The sequence below is a fragment of the Botryllus schlosseri genome, chromosome 15, assembly GCF_051294905.1.
Source record: "Botryllus schlosseri isolate E-star chromosome 15, Bs_hap1, whole genome shotgun sequence".
Lineage (NCBI taxonomy): Eukaryota > Metazoa > Chordata > Ascidiacea > Stolidobranchia > Styelidae > Botryllus > Botryllus schlosseri.
In genome coordinates, this window is record NC_137250.1 from 11,787,609 (window position 1) to 11,813,119 (window position 25,511).

Consider the following 25,511-nt stretch of genomic DNA (forward strand, 5'->3'; position numbering starts at 1 on the left):
ATTCTTTACGACATCACCGTGTTTTAGAATAGATACGCCTGCATGGGCTGCTTCATTGTAGGAACAGTTTACAAAAGAATAAATTAGTATACCTGGATATGCCAGGCTCACGGTGATCGGAGACGGCCATACAATATCCATAAACAACTGCAACCGATTTCTACCGCGATTCAATTTTATTTTTGGACAAAACATGTATTTCATGTAGCAATTTAGGAAATGATCGTTTTTCTTGTCACGATTGTCACAGGCAGTCTAGCAGAGTTGCCAAAGTCGTTTTAAAAATAGGCCTTTTTACGCAATTACAAAGTTTAAATAGATGGTAAATAGATGACATCGAAGTCGTAGAAGTTTTTTACAAATTATACGCGAAGGAATTGTATATACGAAACGAAAAAGCTTCGATCTAGGTGCGGTGGATCTCCTGTCCCGTATCCGTCACTGCACATTTAGTTATTATAAATATAAGCTTAATACCGGGATTGGGGATGAATATGTATTATCGGTGATTACTACAGCCTTACACAAATCGTCTTTGTTTAACATTCAGGCTCGTATACTAAGCCAGTGGATATAATCCGAAAATAACGTTTCCATAACCACACAGAATAGTTCCAATAATAATAAAATAATTACAGTATAACTGTAAAAGTTATGAGGCACTGGCTAAACCTAATAATATACTCTGACAGTCATATTCTTGTACCGATTTACTCATGAACATATTTTCAATTAAGTTTCCCTAGCAACTACCTTCGGGGGAGCATTACAGCCGCGTGGTGCCATGCGTCACTCCGCTAAAGAAAGGGCGAAGAAGATTGTCGCACGTCACCCATATCGAACAGGCGCGTGCTCTTAATCGGATAAGCTTTTAGTCAAACGCAATCTATTCCGAGGATTGAAAGATATGCTTCTATGGTCAGTTTTAAAGGTGTTGTTTATTTCCTCGTTACCTTACCGCCGTAATTACGCGCGGTAATTATGCGATTTCTTAAGATGCGATATACTCGTTTTTGAGAAACTATTGTGACTCCATTGCGACAAAACAAACACACATTCGGCGAAGGTCATTTTCAGTTTGGTTTCCAATTCGTTATTTGTCACCATACGTCAACAAACACAACTAAATTGGTTATAATTAGTAGGCATTAAGCATTGAGCTCTACTACCGGGGTGTAGCCCAGGGAATAAATGCGGTCGGCCAATTGGATATTGGACATCATGTTTATGATGTTATCACTTCGGTGTAATCCAAAATATATGCAACAATGTTACAAAGGCGACTTCCGTAGGTATGATGGTGTGAAAGATTTTTCGACAGCGCTCTATATTCGTTAATGTCATTAGTGCGTTTTCAAACGAAGTGCATGCGCATTGCGTTGTGAATTTAGAGTGGGTTTGGTTGGATCAGACATACCTGGCGTTTGGGCCGTTCATGAATACAGCCCTAGAATGAGGGTAGAATTCGTCATTATTGTACCAAATTCGTTGTGTTTCTGGGTAGCCTTGGCAACCTGTTACTCCCCCTCAATTCTTTTTGTCGATATGCCTATGACCGCCAATATCATTATACGACGTTTGAGATGTCAAGAAGATGCACACTCGATGTAAGTGATGGAATAAAGTTTTTCCTTCGCTTCTGGGGAAGTATCAAAATAACCTATTATTGTGAAAAATGGTGCTGTATAAATTCCCCGTGGATCAGTTGGTCAAGTGTCTACGTACTTCCTCTCCGGATATGGGCCGATAATACCGGTATGCCATGCTCATCATTTTACGCATCGTCCGTGATATCTGGATAATTGATGCATGCTGTGTGTTTTAGTTCAGTATATAGATTGTATAGGATCGTATATATACGCATATAAATATATATATTCCAAAAACGAAACTTTATATACACAATGTGCATACTTACGTTATAATATTTCGGCGAGACTATCCCTAAAGATCTGCGCGCCGACGTTTTTTGTGTAATTTTCAATCTTTCGGTAGCCGACCTAAACCGGATTATGTTGTGTTTCAGTATAGGCTGGCCTGTGGCTTAATTTTATGAGTAACTCGAGGCTAAAATTTTCTTTTTGAAGCTTAGATTGTATCATATACAGCTTAATCACGACCTAGCACTAAATAACGTGTGTGTTCCAGTTGACGGGATCGATATAATCACGCCGCCATTTTGATTGCTACAAGTTCGACAAAGATTTTCGCTTTGTTTTTGCTTTCGCGCACGTGTTTTTCAAGCAATAGTAATTTGAGATTAACACTCTACCATAGTTAATCAGCCTTACAACATTACAAGGTGCCTATAGCTTATGAGCCACGGTGACTCGAACGCTAAATCCTATATACAATTAAGGTTAAAATTTCCATTTCATTTCAACACTTGAAGGCTTTCAGAGTATTCAGGATATAGCAGGTGCAACAATGGTGTGAGTGGGTGCATAGTTATCAAGTTTCGAAATGATCGACTGTATATCGAGCAGTCACTCTGGCCAGTGGGCTTTAGAGTTGAGTTAAAGATGGGATACTACTTCATTTCGTCTACGGAACAACTTCAATCGTAATTGGACTGCTATGATTATTTCACCCCAATCCACATATTCATTTGCCTTTGTACTTGTGCTTGAGCTGGTCGCTGAGCATCGGTTTCGGGCCCACTTGACGAAAGATGGAACCTAGAACTCCCGTTACCGAAGCATATGATTTAACCACCAGTTAGGCCACTATATATATGGAACCGGTGCGCATGGCTATATGTTGATGACATTACTTGGTATATTTGCTTATCATAACAATACATGTAAAAATATAAACGCCCTCAAGCTGATACCAAGGTTAGATATTATGGTACCTATACCATATACCACAGGTCACGAGGTAGTAGGCCAGGGTCGTCGTTTGGGTTACTATGACGTCACGCGACCAAAATCTGAGCAAGGCGTTACTAAGGTAAGGTTCCCCAGAGTGAGATTCTGGTAATGCGTTCACAATAATAGAAATATACAGCGATATACACACCGCGTTAGAACGGAATTTCCGTTACCTATTTTTAAAATGATGTACGACATTTCCGATGAGTGATGTATTATGCCTGCATCGCGATTCTCTCACGACCCTTGGAAAATCGAATTTCATGGCTGCTTCGAGGTAAACCCAGCCAGGATTCCAGGATTTTCTTGAGAATCACTAAATCTTTCCTACTTACGGCATTCATCATTGAGAAAATCACCACAAACTTAACCATAATATGGGCTTCATGGTTTCCTCGTGATTTTGATTTTGATAAGGGCGACTTCAACGACCTTATATACCTCATCGCTGAGATTTTGTTTAAGTGTGTGCGACACACAGCCACCGATTCGAATGCTACATAAATAAACTAGAACGTAATCTACCAGTGGATTGCCACTTTTTATCTTCATATGCGGTGTCCGAAATGCTACCGTGTTTATAGGTACGTGAAACTATGAAGCATGCTGATGATCGGTGCTTGGTTTACGATTTACGGATATAAACTTCAAAGAAACCACTATATATACGGACGCAGATGGATAAATATCCCTATCTTACACTCAATGCGAAAGGCCCGGATCGGACTTTGTTTAATGAATTACACCCATCACTGAAAAATATTCCGGGGGATTTTTTTGTTGTCGGTGAAACAAACTGTTAGCTTGATGTCCAACATTGTATCGCCCTACTAATTGTTTCAGTCATCCATATTGACGAAAAGACACATGGCGCGCACGTTTCGTCTTATCTGAGCGCCGCTTTCGATTTCTTTCAGCGCGGCTACCTCACACAGATACCCGCCGAGATTCTAATCAGGAATTAGTATCTCGTAACGCTAACATTTCAAGCTGTGGATATAGGCTTATGATTGAGATAAGAATTCATCGTGAGTCATTAAGGTAAAATCATAACACCCGTAACCTATGAATATTCTTACGAATTCGACGATGATTGTCAGCGGGATACATGCAATACTTACTACTGACAAATCGCATGTTATCGCTGTCCCCATTACGGAGTCAAATATGGCCGTAATTGAGGCTATCACGATTAAGTGTTTAATACAGTGGTGCCATGAACTTGTACGATATGCAAGACACGGGATGTCACATAATATACTATATTCTCCGCCGAAATTACAACCGTTATAGTGGTCGAAGCGATTGGCGTATTAGACTGATTACTGATTAGGCTATCTTTAGCACTGCGTGTGTTCGGTGTATTCCGGGCGTACAGACGCATGCTCGTGACTTGCTTCCCAGAGCTCCGCCATCTTGTCTCGCATCGCATTCTCACGAGCCTTATCCACCGTAAACCCCAAGAGGAGTCGTTACATCAAAATGCACTCGTTAATTACGGTGATCCCTCGCGTAAAATAGGAATCGGGCATTTAGTTTTTCCGCTTGTGTATTTCGTTTTAATAAAGTATCCCACAACAAAGAAGTAGCTGTCAGATGCAGGAATGGTTAAAATAAAAGCCGGCATAAAAACAATTACCGTTAATACGCCGTCAGCGCTCCGAGAACATGATTATCACATTTTCACCATCCCCAAAGACAGCGCGTATCTACGGCGTCGATTTCGCAGACAAGCTTTTTAATGCAACCGAATCCTAATGCTTCTCATGCCCTTATGTGATCGGACGCGTATACGAGTATATAAATATCGGAAACATTGGTCGATATATCCCCCTCGCAGTTACTAAGGGGGCGCAGCAAATTATTAATCTTATAAAAGGAATTGTTTTTACCAGAAAATGGTGACATAGTAGATGTTGTTGATGAGTAAATGTGCGGGGATTCTGTTTGCGTGAAAAACAGACTGCGTATCCGTACATATTAGTTGAGAGCATTTAAATTCACATTTTCAGAGTTGTATTATTCTATAACAGGAATTGACCATTTTAACGACCCATGATGATATTAATAGATGTAAATGGGATTTTCCATGAATGAATATGATACCATGTTCCAGAAATAGTGATGCAATGCTTCCCAACATTCGAAGTGAAAGTTTTAGTAGCAGGATTGGCCATGAGATATCGTAGGGGTTGGGAAACTTTTATAACAACAAACGAGGTTACAAATCGCAAATTTACAAGGTAACTTCTGTGTCTATGGATCATCACGTAATTGCAAGTGTGCGTCGGATATATTTGTAAATTTCGGAAACAAGACATCATCCATATACCATATTGGAGATCCAAACCATGCATGCCCCTGCGAATGGTATGGTAAATACACTTTATAATTATAAAGCTGTGAGCTTTAATTCGAATGTAGGATGTGTATAGTTCGATGAAGTTCTGTGCTTCTGTCACGAAACACTCATACAAATTCAGAATCTGCCTACCAATTCAACAGCACCCTAATTCGACACTGTAAATTTATTTTATTTGCCCTCTCCGAAATCTGACAGCTAAATGGAGTAACATCACGATATTTTCGATCCAATTTATATCAGTAATTGGTAAAATCAATTAGCTAACGGAATACATCGATTTTTTCTCGCGACGCTCAAGTAACACCGGTGACGGGGTAACATCCGCACGCCTTATGTGGATCTACCTTTTGATATTACCGATTTATATATTATACCTATGTGCATATACGAAATCGATAATTCATGCTCGGACAGGCAACAAATACAGTTCAGAACTTTCAAAGTGTATGTTATAGCAATAATAGAAAATCCGACTTAATGATGAATTGTAGAACATCCAAGTATTCATATTTATATGAACAGACCAATTCCATGTATAGCATGAGGGCAATGGCTGATATATTATTTAGCTTATAATTATGTTAAGTTTCATCCCTTCATTTTCAGGTAGCCTATAACATAGTTTCTGCAGGAGTAAATAAACCTATATATTGGAAGGATGCCCACCTCTTCGGTTTCGATAGATACTGTGAGAACGATAGTTTCAATACTATTAGTAGTTGTCGCAGAGATATTAAAGAATACTGTGCTGACAACTTCAACCCACCAAAGGTACATAGTGCATGTGCTTGAGCATTGTGCAACCTTAGCATGAGAGTAATACAGGACATTAACATAAAGCAATAAAAATCCAAGAATTAGGTCTCAGCTCTTCTGTGAAGTTACATCCTTCGTGACGTTGACTTTGCGTATGTGTATGTATATGTACAAATTGTACAATTTAAGATTTTGGGAGTTTTGTAGTTCTGCATTTCTAGCATCGCGTCACGATGAAAACTATATTATTGTTGAGCTTGTATTAGCTCAATCTTAAATGTTGTGCATAGCGTTTTCAGTGAGACACACGGAAGTCATTCAGGGGTAAAACCGCCACGTTGCACACTAAAAAGAAAAATTAATATTCACAACAATTGATTTCATAACTGGCAGATAATTAGTCTCAATGTGTGGTTCACTCACACCCCCACCTTCACAGAAGGAATTTGATAATACGAATGTAGTGTAGATTCTATATTAAACGCAACCTTCTATTCGTTCACGATTTTGTTCATATATTTGGCCGATGTCGCCGCATATACTGACAGTATATATGCAACATATGTGTATCATATACCATATTTCTAGCATAATAATGTCATACACCTCATGAACCAACATTTCCATGCTATTATATGGATGGAGTGGACTTGTATTTCAAGATTAACAACATCCGTGAGTCTATTTCGTCCATGTCATCAAGCCGGTAAAAGGCGGGATAAATCATCCTAGTTGATTTCTTCACTAATCAGCTGATGTTACCGCGCAAAGACATTTTGTTAGGCGACGACAAAGAATCCGCTTCTAGGACTCCGTCTGATCCAACCCATCCTAATTGCTTCACAGCACAAACGAGTAAATCCGGACCGCTAAGCGTTAAGGCGCCGCTACTGTTCATGTCAGCAGGGTCAAGCGATTTGCCAAGCGTCGCGCGCGAGACTTTAAATCGACTAGTTGCGCCGGTGATAAGGCAATAACTCCATAAATATTCTATCACGCCTGTGTGCGGGAGGTAGTTTGCTTTGAAAACGCCTGCCTACCAGATTACTAAACACGACGGGGATAAAATATGCGACTCCGCGCTACAATATAATCACGCTATATCGGTATCATCAGTAATAGCTCATTATACAAGCGCCCGACTGTATACACAACATAACCCCTTAATTGATGTTTATAATTTTATAATATCAAAAGAAATGATCCTTTCGAGGTTAATACTAGAAATTAGGCATGCCGGACGTTGGCAAACGCCCTGCCGAACAGTTCAAGGTAGCCGTGCCCGTTCTTCAAATAAATAAAAGATGCGATAAGCCGGTTCATCACAAATGAAACATAGATGAGCTTCCGATATCACGTAAGAGTATCGTGGAGATTGCTGTTCAATGCATACTGTGCAGTGAATTAATTATGGATCGATTCGCCTTTAAATAGTAAAAGGGAGGATATTTCAGGCTTTGTAAAATTTTGGGAGATGTAGATCGCGAATTTCAACTATAAAGTTGAACTGCCAAGTGATGTATGCACGGTTGGTCGTCGGTGGTGGGGGACGAAAATTTAGATCCAATGCTGGCCAATGTGCATGTTCAATGTTTACAAGGCGAGTAATGCTCAGATCAGCTATCTTGATAAACAGCAGCAGGCACAAGCCACTGTATATCTGCGAACTCCACTTTTATTTCATGAACCTATTACTACGATACCGAACAAACAGTTTTGCGAGCAATTTTACGAGTGTATTTCATCAACCTGAATGATTGACAGAGATCTCGGTACGCACAAATATTCCCGGGCTGATTGTAGTATATCTTCGGATATATCTCCAGCTAAAGGCGCCAAAACCGTGAGGATGTTTGATACGTAATGATGTGAGTTACTTCGAATAACTTTAGTTTATTGAATGTTAGTGAACTGGTTCAACCGCAATCCACAATCCACTTGCAGTAGAGTTTCTTGTTAATCCCGAAGGCAAGCATTTTATGCAAATGTTTGGCACGCGCACACAAGAAAGACATTTCTTAAAGTGTCGGTCACTTTCTAACAGGAAGTGCTGATTAACGATTAATCAGGTGACCAACTAATCAGAATTGTTTCTCCATTGTAACAGGGTAAGGCTCACTTTCGACCTAATCTTTCAGCCCGAATACGTCCGGGTTTAACGCTGGCGCCTCAATAGGAAGTAACTTCCCATATTCGGTGATTAGCAACAGTTTGCTGGTGTGCCGCGGTCGACTTTGAAAAAACAGGTTTCAGTTTCACGTCAAGAAACACTCGCCAGGAAATTATATGTCGTACCTGTCGTTGACATATATTGAACGGCCTTTCCAAAACGCCATAACACGCCAGGCAGTGCCGCAAAATGGCGATGGAACGCGTTGTTGTTAACAAACTGCGAGTGATTAGTGTTCGCCGCATCTCACAAATTGTCAGGTGGATTATGACATTTTCAAAATTACTATTAAACGAATGTGCATCATTTAGTTTATATCTTCAAAGAAGACACGAAATAACTAGATATTATTGCCGGAGTTGAGTACATACATGTGTGATTTTTTCCTTCCCAGTCGCGCACTTTTTTTACCGGCCGAGCGCCGAAGTCTCGCCCGGGGTCTCTCTCGCGCTAGCATTACTTTTATATCACGAGTGGCAGGACTACAAGTTAGCAAAATTTGTCGCGAGCTCTATAACGGGATCGGACGACATCCTTTTAACGAGAGTTAATAGCTTTCTCAGCGTTAGCAAATATACTTCTTGACAGTGTTAGTAGTGTAGGGAGAGCAAACGAAGTGTAGCAGATAAGCGGTCGGTGTTGGACTTGTCACGCTGGCGTTATCCTGTTAATTATTGTCCCGCCCGATAGCGTGGTGTAATTTATGATTTTTTTGGTGTTTGCAGCGAAGTTTTGCGTGATTTCTGATGAGCAGATTCAGGACGGAGCAAGATTAATTACGAATAAGTATTTTATATCATGCTGATTCCTCCTACGCTGAATTTGGGGAATACGGATGCCGAGGTGAACTCGCGAGAACGCTTCTACTCAACAACCGGAATTTACTCCACCAATCTCGCGCCTACAGCGACAGTCGGCCCGGAGTTATCACCAGACACGAGCGAGAATCAGAGCTTGTACCAGAGCGCCGCGGCAGAGGGCCGGATGTTCTTAAACGCTCCCAAAATGCAGTCGGATCTACCGGGTTTTCACATGCACGCGGCGGCGGCCGTGGTGACAGGGCACCCGGGGTCGTTTCCACTAAACTCTCCAGCGAGCTACGCGGTTGGTGCAGCGACTACGCCCAGCCACGGTCTGGTACCGCATCATTACGGTTCTCCGACTCTGGACCCCACCCAGTACTATCCATCGCTGGTAGGTGTAACTTGATTGATTCGGCTAGCTTGTACATATGATCAATCTGTTAGTGATCTTGTTTCTTGAAAGATTCTGCAAGATGCTATTAGCCTATGTTGTCCGCTCCAAGTACCTCATTCGGTCCGTATTGGCTTCAATAAGGCAATATTCCCGAAGACCTGTCATTCGCGCTATTTACGTCGCGTTATGCGCCTTGCTTTACCGTGCTGTCACAATGTATTTGAACAGTATCTGAGTTACACGGGTATTCCATAAATTTGACTGATCGACAACAATTCCCTTGTTCTGGGCGACAAATCAAATTCGCTTCGTAATTCATGCTTAATTTAATGTTATATCAACACGTACGTGTGTCCGCCATTTTCTTTTGTCGCGCGGAACGCGTCGAAGTGACATTGGCGTGTTTATATCGATGGCATTACGAGAGTAAATTATGTCAATTTGAGTCATCGTGACTAAAAAGGAGCACGCCAACACTAATAAGACATGATATACGCGGTAATTAATGTCCCGAGTCTTTTGATTCTTTCTGAATAGCATCGCGTTTCATTATTCACTTAGTGATGTCGCACTGACTCTGAATGGACTCTGTGAAATCCAATCAACACTTGAAAGAGCAAGTAAGCATTTGAAGTTAGCTTTCTCGCGGCAAAAAACAACAATTGACCCGCCAGAATACCATCGTTTTCGGCAATTGCGTCAGATACCCATATGATATTTTTAATTCTAAGCTATAAAAAATACTTTCAATTTATATATTTCTATCTTTAGGCGCCGGGATATGATATGAAGACTGGCGATATGTGGAATGGTGGATACAGTCAACCTCCACATACTTACTTACAACAATACGAACAAGGTTACAACCCGTACTCATATGACGGCAGGTATGTCTATCACAAAATCACACTGGGGTGTAATTTCCAAATTAGTTGTATCGTATCACTGAAATTACTAACTTGCGATAAGATATGAAATGAAGTTATTCAGTGTGATCCAATTGTTGCAGTGAATACGGATCGCTAATGGCCAGTTTGGCTGCATTGGATGCGCGTGGACTTGCGGGGAATAATTCTGTCGTAAATGATTCAACCGGATACGTGACTTACTCTGATATTTTCAATGAACCTCAGAACAAAATGTGACTACCCCGCGATAATCGTATTCCGAAACTAATCGGACAGTATTTACCACACATGATCGATTCTAATAGTCCAGTTTGAGACGGATGAATGACAGACAGATGATAAACCAATCCTTGAATATCGCCATATTGGAATGTTATGAAATATTGCGAGCTTTGCCATATTGATGCAATGTATTATATCACGAGACGGAATTAGAATTTGGAATTTTGCGCGGCTAATTTTTCATGTCTATACGCCATCATTTGAAGTTGGTCTTTTACTCCTTGCATGCGAAGTATAAATACATACTCTGGGGGAAGTGTTTGTGTTATGCGATATGATCCGTTGTAAAGAGCGCGTTTAGTCGCACACGCGATTGGTTGTTCGTTTTTCTGACGATAACGCTGTTTAGATTTTTGATTAGAAGGAATATTTGTGTAGCACGAGATTGACTTATCAAACGCCGTCCAAATCCCACACAAATTTGCTCTCCGTATACATCGCTGCTATATACATTTCCGAATTTGCATTCTCGGAACATTACGGCGTAAAGTGCAGAAAGATTGTTAGTTCATAAACCGATAATCTTCAAGGTCATCATCACTGAATTCCCGAGGTATTGGTCGCTCGCCTCCCTGATACGAATCTATCATTGACGACGCATTTCTTATCGCGATTTAGCGAACGAATGTAACCGCACAGTAGACTGTAAAGAGAATTATGGCTCAACGGGCATTAATTATTATACGCCGTTCCCATAGCAGCGATTGTAACAGGCGTTTGATTTGTGTGAGAACCCAATATTGTTGCATGGCCGCGCCGGGCAAGGGCGGAAGCGCTTGCTTGTAACACGAAAGCGTTACAAGCATATTGCAGCGGATGTCATATTTGATTTTTGCTCAATGCACAATACAGAAATATTTTTCCTGATACACGCCGCGCGCGAGATTTAAGCGTTTCGCTACGGTGTACGCCCGAGACGGTAACCGCATTTCACATTTCCAGGTATTTTCCGGGCGATATAAACGACGGAGGCCGGAGAAAAAATGCCACCCGCGAATCAACAAACACACTGAAAGCGTGGCTTCAGGAGCACAAAAAGAACCCGTACCCCACCAAGGGCGAAAAGATAATGCTCGCAATCATAACGAAAATGACCCTCACTCAGGTAAACGATCGCTAAACCGACGGGGATTAGGCACGTATTCAATTGGCGCGTCGTCACAGGTATCGACGTGGTTCGCGAACGCGCGAAGACGACTCAAGAAGGAAAACAAAATGACGTGGATACCGAAAAATCGCGCCAACGAAGCGGGGTCGGGCACTGACGACAGACGGGCCAGCGACGACAAAGATTCAGACGAGAAATCCGACGATGAAGGTATACGTTGATGAATGCACTATACATTGTCACCGCATAGTTACCGGTACAGCTGACTTCGTTTAGCATTCTTTTAAAAAAATCATTATTACGTCATACATTACCAAATTGGTTTTCATTTGAACCATGGCCAGTAGGCCATGTTTGAACCTCTGTTTATCTGTGTAGAATGGGTACGCGAAAAGTATCGGAGACGATAACTTATACTGACAAGATGAATGCAGTCCTAAAAGTCATATACACAGCATAAGTGCGCTTACTCCTCAGCTAAACGCTCTCAATTTATCGAGATTTTGGGAGCTCTCAGCGGCACAGAACTTCTAAAATTGCAACCGGTAACATAGTTACATAAAACTCAAACTCATTACACTAACGCGCACTGCCCACTCATGCAGACGAGCTCTTCCGAAGTTTAGTGTTTCAAACATTGCAGTAGCAAAAACGAACAGACGCAGCGATATTGAAATCCAGGGTTCTTTCAGTCAACAACCGTGACTACGAACTTATGTATAAAATCTGTCGGCGTAACAAATATGACATCGAACCATATGCGAGACAGCGTCTTAAATTTTTAGTCACGGATAAATAGTCGGCATCATTCTGAAACGAAAGTTCGCCTTGATTATGAAGTTCTGTGTTATGTTAGGTTAGGTCGAATTCTATCGCGCTTAATGTAGACCTCGGTAGGTATGACGTACGTCCTAGTTTCTTTTTCGGACAAACATATGAGGCCACTGGCCGAGCATCCATTTTTGTCAATTGACGTGGTTTCATTGTACATGTGCGGGAGTCAGCCTGTTGAGTGAATGTGTCTATTTTGTTAGCAATCTCATATAAGGTGATTACATGGCGCGTTTGTGTAAGTAAGACGTACGGTTACCGCTCCAGCAGTCCAGCACTGTAACTTGTATAAAGGTCAGATTCGCTACTTCTACATTCATGAGTTTGTTATTAATATTATCATATCGCCGTGTTCCTTATAAAAAAGACTCTTCTGTATCTGATAACGGATCGGCTATATTCGCAATAACCATATCTAATTAATTATAAATGTACGGATAGGAAGGGGTTATTTCATTCGTCAGAATACTGAAATTCAGAGCATATGCTACGCGATTCCAATGTAAGACGCCCGAAGAATTTAAAATAACGACGGAAAATTACAATCGCCACGCTGCCGTCCCTGTTACATCGATCTGCCAATGTTGCATCGAGCCAGCTCATGAGAAACCCGGGCTGTATACGCGGCGCAAACAGATATTTCCGTAAAAGCCGAATTTGTCGTGTGGGAATATTTCCGATGGTTCAGGGGACGGGATAAAGGCGAAAACCGCGTAATTGAATTATCGCGCCTTTCGAGAACAGCCGCTTTAATTTGAAACCGTCACGGGTATCAAACAATTCAATAAAGACATTTGGGAAGATCACAGAAATGCGAGAGATTACCAATCGTTACCGGCTTCCAAGCGAAATTTGGCATGTGCACGAATTTGCCGTGTAAAAACGTATCTTTGCGATATCAAATGTATCCTGTATAAAATATATTTGGTGTCAAATTCGAATAATTTCATGAATACCATAGTAATATTTCTCACACACGATTCGGCATATTTAATCCGTCTGTCCCGCACACACATGCGAAATAGAAATCTCGAGAATTCTCTGAGGACGATAAACGCATCTAAACCTCTCTTTTAACTGGTGCGACGAATAAACCAGCATTGCTTTTTCGAGACCTGTCGCGCATCAATTAAACTTTTACGTTCCAGACTGCAAGTCGGACAAAGACGAAAACGACGGCAGCCCAGACGACAAACCGGATACTGACCCCGACAACGATTCCTGCCAGTTTAACCATCAAACCCCATCGTCACACTCACTATACCAACCTCAAAACTCGCTGGAGCCCATCACCCGCGACCTCGCCGACAACCATGAAGTCAAACCCAAACTTGAATTCGGCATGATGAACAGTTTACCCTGCAACAATCAGAGTATATTATGTACGAGCTCGCCTATTAATTCCCTATCGGATAAGATCCACAGTGCGAATATGGTACAAGACGCGCCGGCCATGAAGTACGAAACAAGCCCCGAAGGATACACCCGACCGCTCTGGTCTCCGATGGACTCGCAATCAGATAAATCCTTACCGTCGGCGAGGTCGTATCAAACCGGCTACGGCGCAGATTATCAGTGTCAAGGCGGCTACCATCCAGATCCCGAAGGGCATCACCATTCCGCACTGCCGCAATCGTACCCCACAAACTACGACATGCCCACGCTACCTCATATATCAATGTCGGGCAACTCTCAAGAGGCGCATCACCTGCATAATCATACCGCTTCTCCGCACATGCGGGGGAAGATATTCTCGCGCGATATATCGAAGCAAATTCAAGGTCAAGACGAAAGCGAAACCGCGCAAGAATCCGTGAGAGGCGGCGAGTACTCCTTCCGTTCGCCGATGACGAGTCTCAGAAACTACGTGAACGAGGCCTTCCAAGGCTCAACACAGCAAGTCAGAGGCGCGTGCGATAAATTAGCGCAGTCCAAATCGCCCGGTGGCAACTCTGGTAAGGTATCCCCTGACAATTCCGTCAATCACTATCCGCAGCACCATCAAATCGAGCTCGGGTATATGCAGCAAAGAAGCGTCGACCACGGAATGGCGGGAAATCAGTCAACGTACAGTCACGCGCTCCACCGCTCCATGAGCGGTTCATACCCGTCGTACTACTGCAACGGTACAAGTCGCTATCCAACACAAAGCCAAACGGACAGTCAACATCATCCAAGCGGTCCTTATTTCAGCCATCAGCCGAACCCGTCAGTCACAAGACCCGGGGATCGTAATTCGGCAGAGTTGGTCAGACCAGACAACACAATGGAACAATACCCGCAGGCTAACAAACCGCATTGTCAACCCAGCCCTACGTCTTGCAGACAAAGCACGGGGGCAGTTTCAGAACGAATAGGGTACTACGACGGACAACCAGACAATGCTAACGCACAAGCGGCAAGGTCCTCGATACCGCCTCCCCCATACAGCAATCAATGTAAATACGCCGACGCGAACCCCCAAAACTTTATGAACACTCAGCCTCGGCCGTTACCTCACCGGCAAGCCTACGACGGTTTGAATCCCGGGTCTAATCAATCTGCCTCTTCGTTATCTCCACGAGGCGGTGCACCAGGTATGCATATAACAATAACTATGAATTGTGCGACAATTAACGCTGATTTATTATGATTTAGGGTCGACACTTCAAACGCAAGAACGGAGCAGTTACGGATGTGTGGCAGCGTCAGAGTAAGTATATGTACTATCGAAATATAGATCAAGTATTGATAGATATCGTGGGGTCATTCGGATGGCTGTAGTCGTTTGGGACGGCATCGAACTTTTAGCATTCCGTATATTTCCCAAGCACTCTTTATTCGGAGCCCGCGTGTCTGAAAGTACGCGCGTGTTTGCGATGGTTATTGTTTTTCAATTATACCCCGGTATCGTAGCACCCGGCGAATGAGTTCAGTTGAACGTAAGCGACGGATGATATGCTTGGAGGCTGTACACTACACGGTTATATGCCGACGGATTTACCATTGCATTATCGGGGCGTCTTGGCTCCATTAAAAAATCATTAACAAAACGCGATAGGCGCCATTGTCACTAGAAACTAGCGTATCACTCGCAGTACGGACTCGCGACTAAGACATTGTAAGCATGACATCACTAACTGCGATGTGACACATTGCGAGGCGAATCGTAGGCCAGCAGGGTATTACCGCACAAGAATTACAATTTATATGATGACCTCGACCTTAGGCCTATACGTCATGACATTACTACCGTATTGCGTAGCCTATGGGCCAGTCGAGTCGCGCACCACAGGATTTGCACGATAGCGATTAAGACGATGGCTGGCATGTTCAGCGGTATAATTAGTTTCAATCCGTTATGATGGGTCTAGTGGTAGCGATTAATGACAAGGTTTCAGACTTGCCGGCAGTACTTTGACCAGCGCGTTATATCTGATTCTGTATTCACAAACTAACGATATTTGGGTCTAAAATGTGAGAGCAGCGCTATTTATAAACAAACGTCGCCAGCTGCCGAGTCGACTGTAAACATAAGAGTCAGTGGAAGATGGACAATCACAAACGTAGAGCAACGGCGCCTCTTGTCTGCAGGCTTGCGAATCTGCGATATTGTTGTCAGTTTAACGAGTGACAGATGCTCATTGCTTCCAATTAAAGTTATGCGAATAATTACGAAATAGAAGTACAATAACCGGAATCAAAATACCGAGAAGTGACCCTATGCACTGCAAATCACTGACCCGTATCATGTGCGGCTAGGACTGTTCCCAGACCTGATCAAGTAGTGCTTTCTCCGCATCAAACTGTTTCGTTATGTTAGTTTGGGTATCGAGTATATGCGCTGCTCGCATTACGTAGCATTCTCGTGTTCATCCCTACGTGAAATACCAATGCCTTATTCAATGCCTGCATATCATCGTTACGCGTTCCCGTATATATCTGAGTTGTATCTTGGAATGCTGGAATGCTCCCATCATAACCACCACGACTGCAACTCACAACGCATGCGGTAGATCGCAAAGAATGTGCTGAAAAACCATCTCAGCCTTCGCGGAATAATCGACTGGATCTGTGCATACTAAATACCTCAACGGATTTAAACACTTAGCATCACAGCGTGTGCGGACAGGATTACTCCTATTCCAATAGGAAGTCGTCGACGGAAGTTCTCGGACAATAATGTCGAGAAACCAGTTCACTATCACAGTCAGTCACTGATTGACAAGGATTTTCCAAGACATCCCGTTGAAAAAACTCTTCTGGTCATGTATGGTTAATTGACAGCCGCGGTCTGCTTGGTAATTTGCTAATTTCAAGGTTGCGGTGGCATTTCGATGCAAGTTTCACTGAATAGAAGCGATCGCTTGCGGTTTTTGTAACTCAAGCCGTGCAAGAGTATTTCTCCAGCGCGATTAATCCAAACAATGTGACATGTCACAATAAACAGAACTAATGCACGCGAACCAGCAATCTATTGTAAGATTGACTCGAAGCATAACACAATGACTTTGCGTAGTAATTTGCATGGATTGCTTACCACAAACGGTTCTCAATATCACCGAATACACCGAGGGTAGTGAAACCTGTTCACATTTCGCCAGAAATACCTTCAGCCTTGACCATCATATGGGTTGATTTACATTATAGTCAATAAAATACTATTAACATTTATTGCATGAATTTTATCTTCGAATAATTGGCAACCAACTAACAGTTTTATTTTTCAGCGATGAAGATATCCGAAAAATCCAATCGTCCGATACAATGAACGATAAAGTATAAAGATGATACAGCACACGCTGTCGCGGCTATATCAAGTTATGCCCACAAGGTTCCATAGAAAGAGAAAGATAGAAGCTCGAAGTTTCGCAAAGATATAGTACACTACAAGTATATATCGAGATTCGGGGCGACTCTCGCGAACGGATTCGCGGATTTATCCACGGACTGTGATTCGAACCATTCCGAATAGAGTTCGATACCCTTTTTTACCTTTCGAGTCGTTTAAAATTTCATTATCAACTTTATTGCTGACTTATTTCATTGATATTCATCATTCCTATTGTTATTATTATATATGAGTAACGGTTATGCCTTACAGCGACACAGTTCGGTTCGAATTTGTTCTAGGAAACCATTTTTCTTTCACTATATATTACCGATTTTGAAATACACGAAAAATATAAAATGGATGTTCCGTATATCCGTGTAATTAATACCGCAGGACGTATACGTTGGCAGGAGCTTACTCGCTGGTATTCGCGGACGGTAACACTGTTTACTTACGCTTGTTAGCATTTCTTCGACAACATAACATGATTGCGATGTCTGTGGATGAGCATGGCAGTATGCTACCGGGAAAACGTTGATGCGATGGGGTCTTGTTTTGAGCGCAAACAAACTAACTAAATACGCAATCTCCTCTTTCCAATCTCGTCATAAAATCAACATACGGTGATCACTCGGTCGTTACTCCACACAGCGCAATGCTTTATATGGACTGATTAAACTGGAAGAGTCCTTCAAAGGCCGCGCTGTTTAGCCTGGGATATAACCTACACAAAAATTACAGTAAGTGACTAAGCCGTCACAGAAGTTTACCGAACGGAAATAAAGACATTATTATGTCAAGAGGGCGAGAACAAATATATGGATAATCCTTCTTCGAAATCCAAATCGACAGCGCTTCACCTGTGGCAACACTAAGAAGCCCAATCTACAAACTTGGGCGGATTTAATCATAATTTGTTTTTGATACAGACACAAACAGTAATATCCTACGGGGCTACTTCATCCTAATATAAATCATAAAGCTATACCATGACGTATGGAAATAAACCTCGGACGGGTATGAAGACTGACGGATACGAAACTGCCCAGAAAAAACGACGGGACATAATCCCTTTCGTGGAAATGACAAATTCTCCGGCAGTATATGTTTAGAGGCCCGTTTCCCACACAAAACAAACGGAATACCACAACGTTTTATGGAAGAAATGCTTGGATGCAATTACATTAAATTACGTGACCGAATTTGATGATATATACTGGGGATTGCCATTAGATGTAGATTGTAGATATATAGATGTTGATGAAATTCATACTCGGCATTTATAAGCAACGCCGTTTTCAATATCCACCTATCGCGTTTAAGAACCCACGGTAAAGCATATAAGTGAAGTCTTCTAGAATTTTAATTTTTACGAGAGGTGGATTTTCGACCCTACACATCGCGTGATTGAGAGCATCAGGACAGGTGATTCTGAGGCAAGTGTAATGTAAATGTTCATTGTTCAATCCCGCTAAGGATAAGTCATGATCAGTGATCATATCATTCATGACTACATTAGGAAAATCCGAGGCCATGTTAATGCAAATTTCACTTTGCCCCCATTCTAGTGTTCTATGAATTCAACATCGTCCAAATTCCAGAATAAGGTAAACTCCCTTAATCTGGCATCGGAATAGACCTCAATATAGTATGAGAAATGTCATATTATGCTAACCGTCAGCCATATTGAATTCGCCGCCCGTCAATTCGTAGGGTAAAGTATGGCAAAGTGTTATGTAGAATCATGCGATTGCGTGCGTTCTACACTCCTCAACATTATGATTCGTACTAATACGCGTGGTACATCAGTCAGCGCAATAACGAAAATTCAGTAATGTGAGAGAGGGGAAGTATGGGCACTGGGCAGTAGGGTTGTTCAAAAAAAAACTTTTTTTCCAAATCTCACTCGCCTAATGACTGAATCGTCAGGTTGTCCAAGAAAACGATGCACACCAAATTTGACTCAATTCCAATCAGTCAAGGCAGTGCAATCTTGAATTGAAATTTTTAATTTATTAATAAAAATTGAAAAAAAAATTCGGAACTATTTGAGTTTTTCGTTGATAATCCCCGGATCAAGGATAATCCGACAATTATCAACGAATAACGCGAATAACTCCGCTTCTACAAGTCGGAATTGACTCAAATTTGTTTTGCATCGTCTTTGAAGACGGCTCAACAATTCCATGGGGTTGACAGAAAAATTTGAGAATTTTTTTTTTTTAATCTTTATTATTAAATTAAAAATTTCAATTCAAGATTGCACGGCCTTGACTGGTTGGAATTGAGTCAAATTTGGTGTGCATCGTTTTCTTGGACAACCTGACGATTTCGTCATTAGGCGAGTGAGATTTGGAAAAAAAAGTTTTTTTTGAACAACCCTACTGGGCAGGCATGGTTATTTTTGGCATTTCGAGAACCAAATGTAGAGACTCTTTGGGGTACAGAACTTTAATCTACATCCTAATAATATATTAATGACAGAAATATATTAAAACCCGAAGCTTTTCGAGCTGACACTCTTCAGGGGCAATCGTCAGCGACTGGAGAATTTCAACAACATGCATCTAGCTACATTGCATACAACCAATTATGACGCCATAGAAGCAAACAACATGAAATACAGGCAAAGCGCGCGCGCAGCAAGTGGCCAATTTTTGGATTGATTAAAAATTCTTTCCGCTGACTCAAGCGCGGTCGGTGAATTTTAATAAAAGTTGATTCCAGTGCAGAGAGATGGAAATGAGTGCGGCCTTTAGAATCTTTCGTCGCGATAGTTTTTAGCGCAAGTTGCATTCTCAGCCAAATGCTTGCCGATGGCAGAGCTCAAAGCCATTGCCTGATTGTGTTCTAGTAATCATAGATCAGTTACGGCTGCGTTTTCGCGAGAGTCTAATGTGCGCGATCTATTAACCCTCGAAACATGATGTTTGATGCTTTCCTGCAAACCCAAATGTCAAAGTCGACTATTGAGATCATATATTGCAGAAGCAATCGGTTTGGTATCGGGTAAATTTGGTCTCCAACGTCGTTTTCAATTAGGATTTAAATCTTGCTGTTTGATGGCACAGTGTGAATACTGCATGTTTTGTGACTTCCGTTTCATAAGAAAGACCAAAATGAAGCGTTTCACATGGCGACGCCAAAATTGCCAAAAATAAAATCTGAAAAATAACCATGCCCCAGTATGGGTCAAACATCTAAGGAATCAAAGGAATCCATTACATCCACAAGCTCGATAGCGCCATAGCTATGAAATTCATATTCGGATGAAGAGCACCCCTTTCATCCCCATCTGAAGGTTATTGATGCGGAAACTATACTAACGACGGAAAATTGCATAATCCATTCCAGAATTTTCTATATCTGAATGGGGTCGCGTCGCGTGGCAGACGTTTCGAAACCAGTCTATTAATATCGCATACGAGAATGTATTCGCGAAACCATCGCCAATCTACCCGACTGAATTGATTTTTCCACTTCAATTTGAGTCGGAAAATATCCACAAACAGACGAAAAGGATTGTGCTGTGACAAAACAGTAGGCTATATTCTGCAAAATGTGAAAAACGTTGGTGGTGTTTTAACATCTATTCGACCGCAGTCGTTACTGAAATAACGTTCTGCAATTTCAAAAGATCGCTCAATCGCGGCGGAATGACAGGAAAGTGATGTTGGTTAGGGACGCGAAATTGTCAAAATTCCGCCATATCCCATAATGATGGCATAATAGCATTGGAGATCATCTCCACACTGTCAAGAGAATTTTAGCAGTAAACGACACATACGTAACAGAGATATAAGACTCCTAATCACTAAGTCGATAAGTCTAGCTTAATACATGATTATTTCAGTAGATAGAGAGGTGAATTTTCACTGTGAATTATCACTCTGTTAAGTATTCAGTCCTTGTTTTACGAGAAAAGTTTTTTTTCATATCAGAAAGAACAATTCCCAAAGAATCACCAGACATTGCCGTTTTCTATAGCTAGAATATACAGGTTATCGTAAAACAGGAGTACCTTTCGGTCCTACACACATCTATGCAAAAGTCCGTTTATGATTAGTGCTATCATTTTATACAATCGCTGTGTCAGTGATCGGTATTAAAATGTAATCCCAATTCCCGTAACAGTTGGCATCGACCTTGGGCCTGATACGAACATGATCCGGTTTGGCGATTTGAACCTCATGTACCAGCCTGGATCATAGGGTAACAATCAATTGTTTCGCACCAAACTCTATATTTTTCCGTCATATGACGATGTTCTACGAAGTAGAGACCAACCTGAACTTGGTACGAGTAAGTTTTACATGTAGCCCATACCACGGTGTTGGCCTACAACACATTAAAAATGCCTACTTCGATTTACGCCCGCATACCTACACTATACAGTGGCATTTATTGAACATAAAGAAGGTTCTGGTCTCAGGTCGTGCACAGGGCCGTAACAGCACTTCGTCATCTCCCCCCATAGGGTGATAAACCGAACTTATGGGGGGCTTCGACCCCCAGACCCCCCTTTGGCTATCCGCTATTTGCCGCTACTTGTCATCTACGATGGGGGCCGTTTAGTGAGCCAGCTATTCTCGCCTAGACGAACGAATCGCGAAAAATTTCAATCATTCATTCTTGAATCGGTCAATATCATCAGGAATTGCATATATATTGCTATCAATTTTTATCCTCTTTCTGCTCACGTAATCAGATTTACCGGTAGAACTGAGTGAGATGTGTTTGAAACGGTCGGACCCCTCAATAATAATTAAACATGTTCGGGCAGGAAAGAAACACCACTTCGTCTGGCCCCCGAAAAAAATTTGGGTCTTGCTGGGCTTCCATAGGGGGATAAACCGACCCCCCCATCACGTTGTTCGCTTTTGCCACGAAATTAGCTGTAGGCCTACCGTTTAGTGAGTCAGCGCGATGCGCGAAAACTTTCGATAATTCATGATAAAATCGGTCAATAAGATCGGGAATTGCATATATTTTGCTATCAATTTCTTGTCCTCTCTGCTCACGTTATCAGATTTACCGGTAGAGCTGAGTGAGGTGTCTTGGAAACTGTAAGGCCCGTAAAAAATAATTAAACATCTTCGGGTGGGCGGACCCGTTGGTATGACTTCGTTATGTGATGTTATTGCGTGGTCTCTTGTCTGATATATAAAAAAATATAGAATCGGCCAAACGTACTAAGCTAAAAGACGCACACGATTTCAAATTGGTATTTCTTCACTGGCGTATAATTTTTCCCTGCGGGATGGAATTCGTCGTCTGCGGTTCAGATTGCCAAGACAGGAACATTCGGCGCCAGACATTTAGGCGCCTATGGACACTCAAACCTATGTGAATTTTGTATATAAAACTAAGTTTTCCGTCAGCGTAAGGGCAGTCATTTTCGGCCAAGGTTTTCGCGCTGCCGATCGTTCTGGCACACTTCTTGGAGTCGCATGTAATATGTCCTAAATCGTTATATGTCTTGGTGCGTCGCGTCCCAGCAATGGCCAACGCCGATTTGTCTATTTCGTGTTTTTTCTTGGATGAAGAGTACCAAATAATCAAGATATTTGGCAACTTGAAATCGCACATAGCGCGAAATTTTTTTGAAAAAGTTGCATAAATTTTCAAAAAATGCTCTATAATTTATACTAATTCACGAAATAATTTTTGGCCCCCTGCAAGCTCGCCCCCTCCCCAATTGGGGGGTTCGGGTGCGGCAGTTACGGTCCTGCTCATGCATGAATGTCGCAAACACGCTGAAGTGATTGTTGTGTATTAATTGTAGAAACAGGATATCAGTGAATTCTAATGCCATGGAGATGACTGCGAGCTCGAACATGTTAGTCTGTGGAGCTTGAGTTAATAGGTTTGAATAATATACCGAAATGCACCAAATCAAGGTTCCATATGAATCGCCTATTTGCAACGATTGTAGAACAACTATCAAACTATTCAGAACGCATATCATGTGTACAAATTGCATAGCGATTGACTAACTAACTAACGACACGAGACTGGCCACAAGAAAAAATAAGGCCATGGCACCAATGAAATATTACAGATCTCTAGCGCCGCATTACGTCAAATATACCAAATAAACTCGTGATTCCAACATTCATTCTCTGTCGCTAATTCGTTTTGCAATGCCGGCATAAGATTTCCCGTTGAATGTATCCACACTACATCTAAAACCTTCTATCATATCTTTTGAAGACTTCGGTCATATCGGGACTCCCACTCCATACCATGTAATATACATTTAGACATATATAAAAAAAAAACATGTCATTTTGTACGTGAATGTTCGTGAACATTGCCTATACTGTATTTCATGGTTGACAAATAAACAGAGGTGGTCAAAGTAGTCAAGAAAGCTACTCAAATAGAAGTAGCGACGAAAAAATCTACTCAAGTACTAGTAGAAGTAGTCCTTTTAAAAGCAGCCTAAAACTACTTGAAGTAGAATTGACTGACTTTAAATCTACTCAAGTAAGTAAGGTGCTGTGAAAACGATCGTAATTCGTTTGCATAGACTGCCACAAGCTGCAAATAGATCTATCTATGCGAAATATGCAGAGCTTGATTCATATTGATGCATCACAGGAGGTGTAAATCTTCGACAGCATAAGAATTTGTCCATATATGGGACAAAAATGATAGCATTGATATGGAAATGAGATACTAATCCTCTGTTTACTCGTTCGAACATCCGATTTCGAAGATATCATGGCATGGCGCCCTCCCCATATTATAAGGCCCGTAGTTTGGTCGAAGAGCAACACCGACAAGTGGTGTTGGATACGGTGTTAACACTTTGCACGATTAGTAAACGTTAATAAAAAATATGACTGATCGCAAAAATGCCATGCAGTGTAGATATATTTTCGGAAAACAGAGGCATCACTACATTTGCTTTTATACTTCAACATGTGTGTTCTCCAGACAAAAAGAACTGAAACTAATTAGAACTCGAAGTATGATACTGGGAATTCAAAGAGAAATATAAACACCTCTACTTTAAGAAGCGCAAATGTTTCATGTCTTTTGTTCATAAATTTTCCACAGTGTGGTCTGCTAAAACAGGTGTAAAACCAAGAAAAAGTTAGAGTCCACTTTTCCAGATTAGGACGTGCCATGGGCTGCTAGATTACGATATGATAGGTAAATGCTAGATCGCAAAATGGTAGTTTCAAACACTATAATGGGTCACAGGCCTATTTACTGTGATGAAATATTTCATATAGGCGACAATGTGGTGTGAACGGAGCCACGAAACCCTTTCTAAATTCTATTCACTGATACGTTCGCATCAGTCTACTGTGCGCGAAGCGCGAAAAAAATTCTGGGCTTACTCAACTTCTATGAAAATGATATTTTGATTCTCAGTGAAAACAGCCCCGAAATTCCTCTGGCTATCTCTCTGATTGTAGGAATGAACTACTTCTACTTGACAAACTGAAAATAGCGAAACGTAAGTAGATCACAAAATATTACGAAGTAGAAGTAGCGGGAAATTATATCTACTTGACTAAGTACCCAAGAAGCGAAAAACTACTTGAGTACTTTAAACAAGTAGAAGTAGGCTACTTCGTTACTGACCACCTCTGCAAATAAAAGGATTCTCTTTTTTCCTTTGATAATTTTTATGCACATCGTGCAGGAAAGATAGTACAGGCCGCAAGTCGACGATGGGTTGATAGCTACATGCCGAATTTATCATTTTATCGTGTATCAACCAATTGTTCTGGCATTTTGAATCTACAAAAATTCCTAAACTGATTCTGATTTCGAGTCCTCATTAGGCGAAAGAAATACCGCTCGTCTCAATTTAGTGGTTATGTTAGCCAAAAACGCATATCCGCCGTTGCGAATAGCTTTTAATCCCCCCATAAGAAATATGCTGGAAATCTTTCAATTGCTTGAGCCCGGACCACCTCTTCCTCCCATTATTTGTAACGTTAGCTACCAACAATGAAAAGCTTAGGCCATAGAGGAAACACGAGTCCAATATCTACTACACCAGGCTTAGTGGACCTGATGACAGAAAACGTAATAGGATAACATTCGCGCGCCAGGCATCTCGCACCGCCCGTCTGCGCTGTACCTTACAAGAGTGCCAAGGCATCATCGAGTAAGAATAATCAATTTGATTTATCGTTGTACGCTATTTATATGATAATTGTATCTGTTTAAAACAAATTTATGATA

At 41.6% G+C, this 25,511-nt stretch overlaps 2 protein-coding genes across 2 annotated transcripts in view; one reads left to right on the plus strand and one right to left on the minus strand.

The window, feature by feature from the left end:
• The first annotated feature begins 8,663 nt into the window (after positions 1-8,663).
• Positions 8,664-17,673, plus strand: LOC145458113 (uncharacterized). The gene is made up of 7 exons (XM_080336443.1): positions 8,664-9,358; positions 10,133-10,248; positions 11,494-11,656; positions 11,716-11,869; positions 13,639-15,066; positions 15,128-15,182; positions 17,200-17,673. Exons 1-7 carry the CDS (start codon positions 8,963-8,965, stop codon positions 17,252-17,254), a joined length of 2,367 nt encoding a protein of 788 aa, XP_080192569.1. The 5' UTR covers positions 8,664-8,962; the 3' UTR covers positions 17,255-17,673.
• A 2,053-nt stretch (positions 17,674-19,726) lies between these two features.
• Positions 19,727-25,511, minus strand: part of LOC145457616 (E3 ubiquitin-protein ligase HERC2-like) — a 102,326-nt gene continuing 96,541 nt past the window's right edge. The window contains exon 82 of the mRNA XM_080335837.1: positions 19,727-20,757. Coding sequence (XP_080191963.1) covers positions 20,626-20,757 — 132 coding nt within the window. The 3' untranslated portion in view covers positions 19,727-20,625. The remainder of the gene's footprint in view (positions 20,758-25,511) is intronic.

Bases quoted from the DNA above. Each gene is read 5' to 3' on its own strand.
- LOC145458113 (XM_080336443.1), top strand. From the start codon at position 8,963: ATGCTGATTCCTCCTACGCTGAATTTGGGGAATACGGATGCCGAGGTG. The intron at 10,249-11,493 runs GTATGTCTATCA...TCACATTTCCAG, and splicing joins CCGTACTCATATGACGGCAG to GTATTTTCCGGGCGATATAA. The intron at 15,183-17,199 runs GTAAGTATATGT...TTTATTTTTCAG, and splicing joins GGATGTGTGGCAGCGTCAGA to CGATGAAGATATCCGAAAAA.